The 2715-nt window shown below is 44.1% G+C and overlaps 1 protein-coding gene across 1 annotated transcript in view; it reads right to left on the bottom strand.

Annotated features, from left to right (window-relative positions):
- Positions 1-1810: 1810 nt before the first annotated feature.
- The window catches only part of LOC131877376 (DNA-directed RNA polymerase I subunit RPA43-like), a gene marked incomplete in the record, with an annotated part of 4941 nt that continues 4036 nt past the window's right edge, over positions 1811-2715 (bottom strand). Inside the window, 1 exon segment of the mRNA XM_059223016.1 lies at positions 1811-2618. Coding sequence (XP_059078999.1) covers positions 1869-2618 — 750 coding nt within the window.

The raw sequence follows: 2715 nt of genomic DNA, 5'->3' as shown, positions 1-2715 counted from the left end.
ACGCGTTACTGGTAGAGTGACTCAAACCCTACTAATTATACTAATTTAAACGTGCAATAGGAATGAACAAGATTCCACTGGCCTTACAAAGGACCTAGATAGAATCTACTCATGGGTAAATGAGCGTAATATGGCCCTGAACGGAATGAAATTCCGTTCAATGACCTTCTTTGGGTCAACTCCTTTGAATACTCCACTCGTAGATAAATGGAGGTAAAGATATTAAGCAGGTCTCATCCATGAAAGATGTAGGTGTAGTCCTGCAAAATAATTGAAAGTTCGATAAGCATATCGAGTTAAGGGTGAGTAAAGCTTTTCAAATGTGTGGTTGGATATATCGCTTGTTAAATCCAGAGATAATATCACGATGCTAACTTTAGGGTCAATTGTAGTGACCGTAGAGGGTTAACGTGCATTTTGAGAGCACCTTCAAGCCCTCGAGAATCCAGGCTAGTTCGAACAATGAAGTCCATCAACTCTCTTCTTTCTTGGGTTTCTTCATTGTTCAAGCTGCTATCCTCAAATATTCGTAGGGAATACGTAGGCGTTGTTGATCCAATAACATTCTATTGGTCAGACTTCGACAATATTTTGTTCAAAATACCTGATCAACCCTGTATTCAAGGATTAGCCAGATCCGACCACTATAATTCGTTGGTGGATCAGATATTGTAGGAATATACAATTAAATAAAATAAATACTTTTTTGGCTTGGAAGTGCTGGGCATTTCATTCCCAGTAGCGGTAAGGCAGTTCGCAAAAAAGGAGCTACTTGGGATAAAATTGTCTGAAAACAGACCGAACTGGATCTCCTTCAGGTGGGATTTTGTAACTGGGTGCGAGCTTGATGATTCGGTTATCACTTGGTGGCAAATCGTCGGTGCTTGGACTACGGGAGCTAAGTGGCCAAGTCGACGTACTTCATTTATCCATCATAGCAAACAGCATAATTGTATGGAAACAATACCAAATCATCTTACAAAAGGAACAGGCACCTACTACTACTTGCCGTGACATGAGAGGATGGGAAACAAGGTCATCTTCCAAGGGAAAAAGTCCATGTCCCAATCATTCCAGGAAGCTTTCTTACGAAGGTAGCCAAAATCTGGAAAGAACTCCCTGATGACAAAAGGCAGGCCACCTCACTAGAACTAGCCACGGACTTGTAGAGATGTGGACTGCGAACAGAGGCCAAAATATCCAAACTCCTAAACGGTTCATCTTATTCCAAATGAACACTTCATACAAACGCGAGATCTTGTTGAATAGATAGATTTGGCCAAATTTCAGCCCAAACCTATATGCTTAGGAACATCGGGAGACATGGTCAAAGTTATGTAGTAAACACTACATAAGATTCGAATTTTCGGCGTGCTCTTGATCACCTACATAAGCTCTTGACAACATAACTTTGAAACGATGCACTTCACATGTACATGATATAAAAATGTCCTACCTTTAATTGAGGAGATCTACGTTTCTTATCTTATTGCTCTAATTTGAAAAATGTTTCAGAGCTGCTATGACCAAAGGCAGGCCGATTTGGCGTGAAGCTCGTTCGCAGTCCATATTTCCAGAAGTCCGTGAACTAGCCAAGTGATTGATTCGGCACCAGGTGGCAAAATTAGAACAAAGGTTTTGCTTGGCATTGAGCGTGCGCGTTTAGTTATCAAGGGGCGAGAATGCAAGTATCAAATGTAGCTGAACTTTTTTTTTGATTGTCTAAGGTCTTACTGCCTTTTGTGTTAATAATCTTGTACGATTGCCTGCAATAAACACTTCAACTCAATGTAACGTTTCATGGACTATATTTCCAAAAAAAAATAATCGAGATCGCTCGCGGGCCGGATTCATCCCAAGGAGCTGTTTTAGTCGGCGGATTCTTTGGATTTCTTCTTCTTTTTCGGTTTGATCTTGCTCGAAATGGCCTCTAACAACGAGTTTTGCATAGCCTCCATCTTCACCTCCACCTCTTTGTCCACTTCAGGCTCTTCCACCTCTTCACTCTTGGTCTCCAACCCCTTGCTCTTCTTGGCCTTCTTCCGCCTTTTCTTGGGTGGGCTCGGTGCACTCGCAAGGATGGTTTCGTCATTGACCGAGGGTGCTTCTTCGGCCTCGGGCACTTCCGTTTCAGGCACAGTCTCTTCGAGGAGCTTTCGTTTCCTCTTCTTACTCAAACTGTCGATACCCGAATCGTACTCTAAGTCACTCGTGCTCCTCTTGATAGCCTTGAACGTGGAACTGGGCACCTCCTCCACTTGGCTGAAGATAGACCCGTCGTTCATGATGTGTTCGGCCACGCTCTCGCTCTGCAAGGTGCCCATGATGAAGGGGATCTTTTGGGAGAGGTCCACTTTTTGGACGGTGAGCCGCACTACTTGATCAAGTTTGGCCGTGGAGCCGCACCAATCCGGCGTCTCAGGCGGTCGATAACAAGGCACATTGAAGCAGCCGTGCACGAGGCACGACACGTGGGTGGGACTTTTCTTGTTGACCACGCCCTTGAGCTGAGCCCCCAACACGGGACGAAACACCCAGAAGTCCGAGACCACGTCCACGTGAATGTGAGCCTCTTCGTTCATGATGTCGCCCTTGGGACTGCGGAGGAAGATTTTGCCATAACCNATCCAATTTAGCTCATGAATACTTCCGATATATTTAAGTGCCCAGACAAATAAGACCAATACTGCAATGGTAAAAGATTTGTCTTTTCTC

Source organism: Tigriopus californicus, chromosome 3 (assembly GCF_007210705.1).
Source record: "Tigriopus californicus strain San Diego chromosome 3, Tcal_SD_v2.1, whole genome shotgun sequence".
NCBI lineage: Eukaryota > Metazoa > Arthropoda > Copepoda > Harpacticoida > Harpacticidae > Tigriopus > Tigriopus californicus.
Note: the sequence above shows the minus strand (reverse complement) of the source record. Positions and strands in the feature narration are given on the sequence as shown.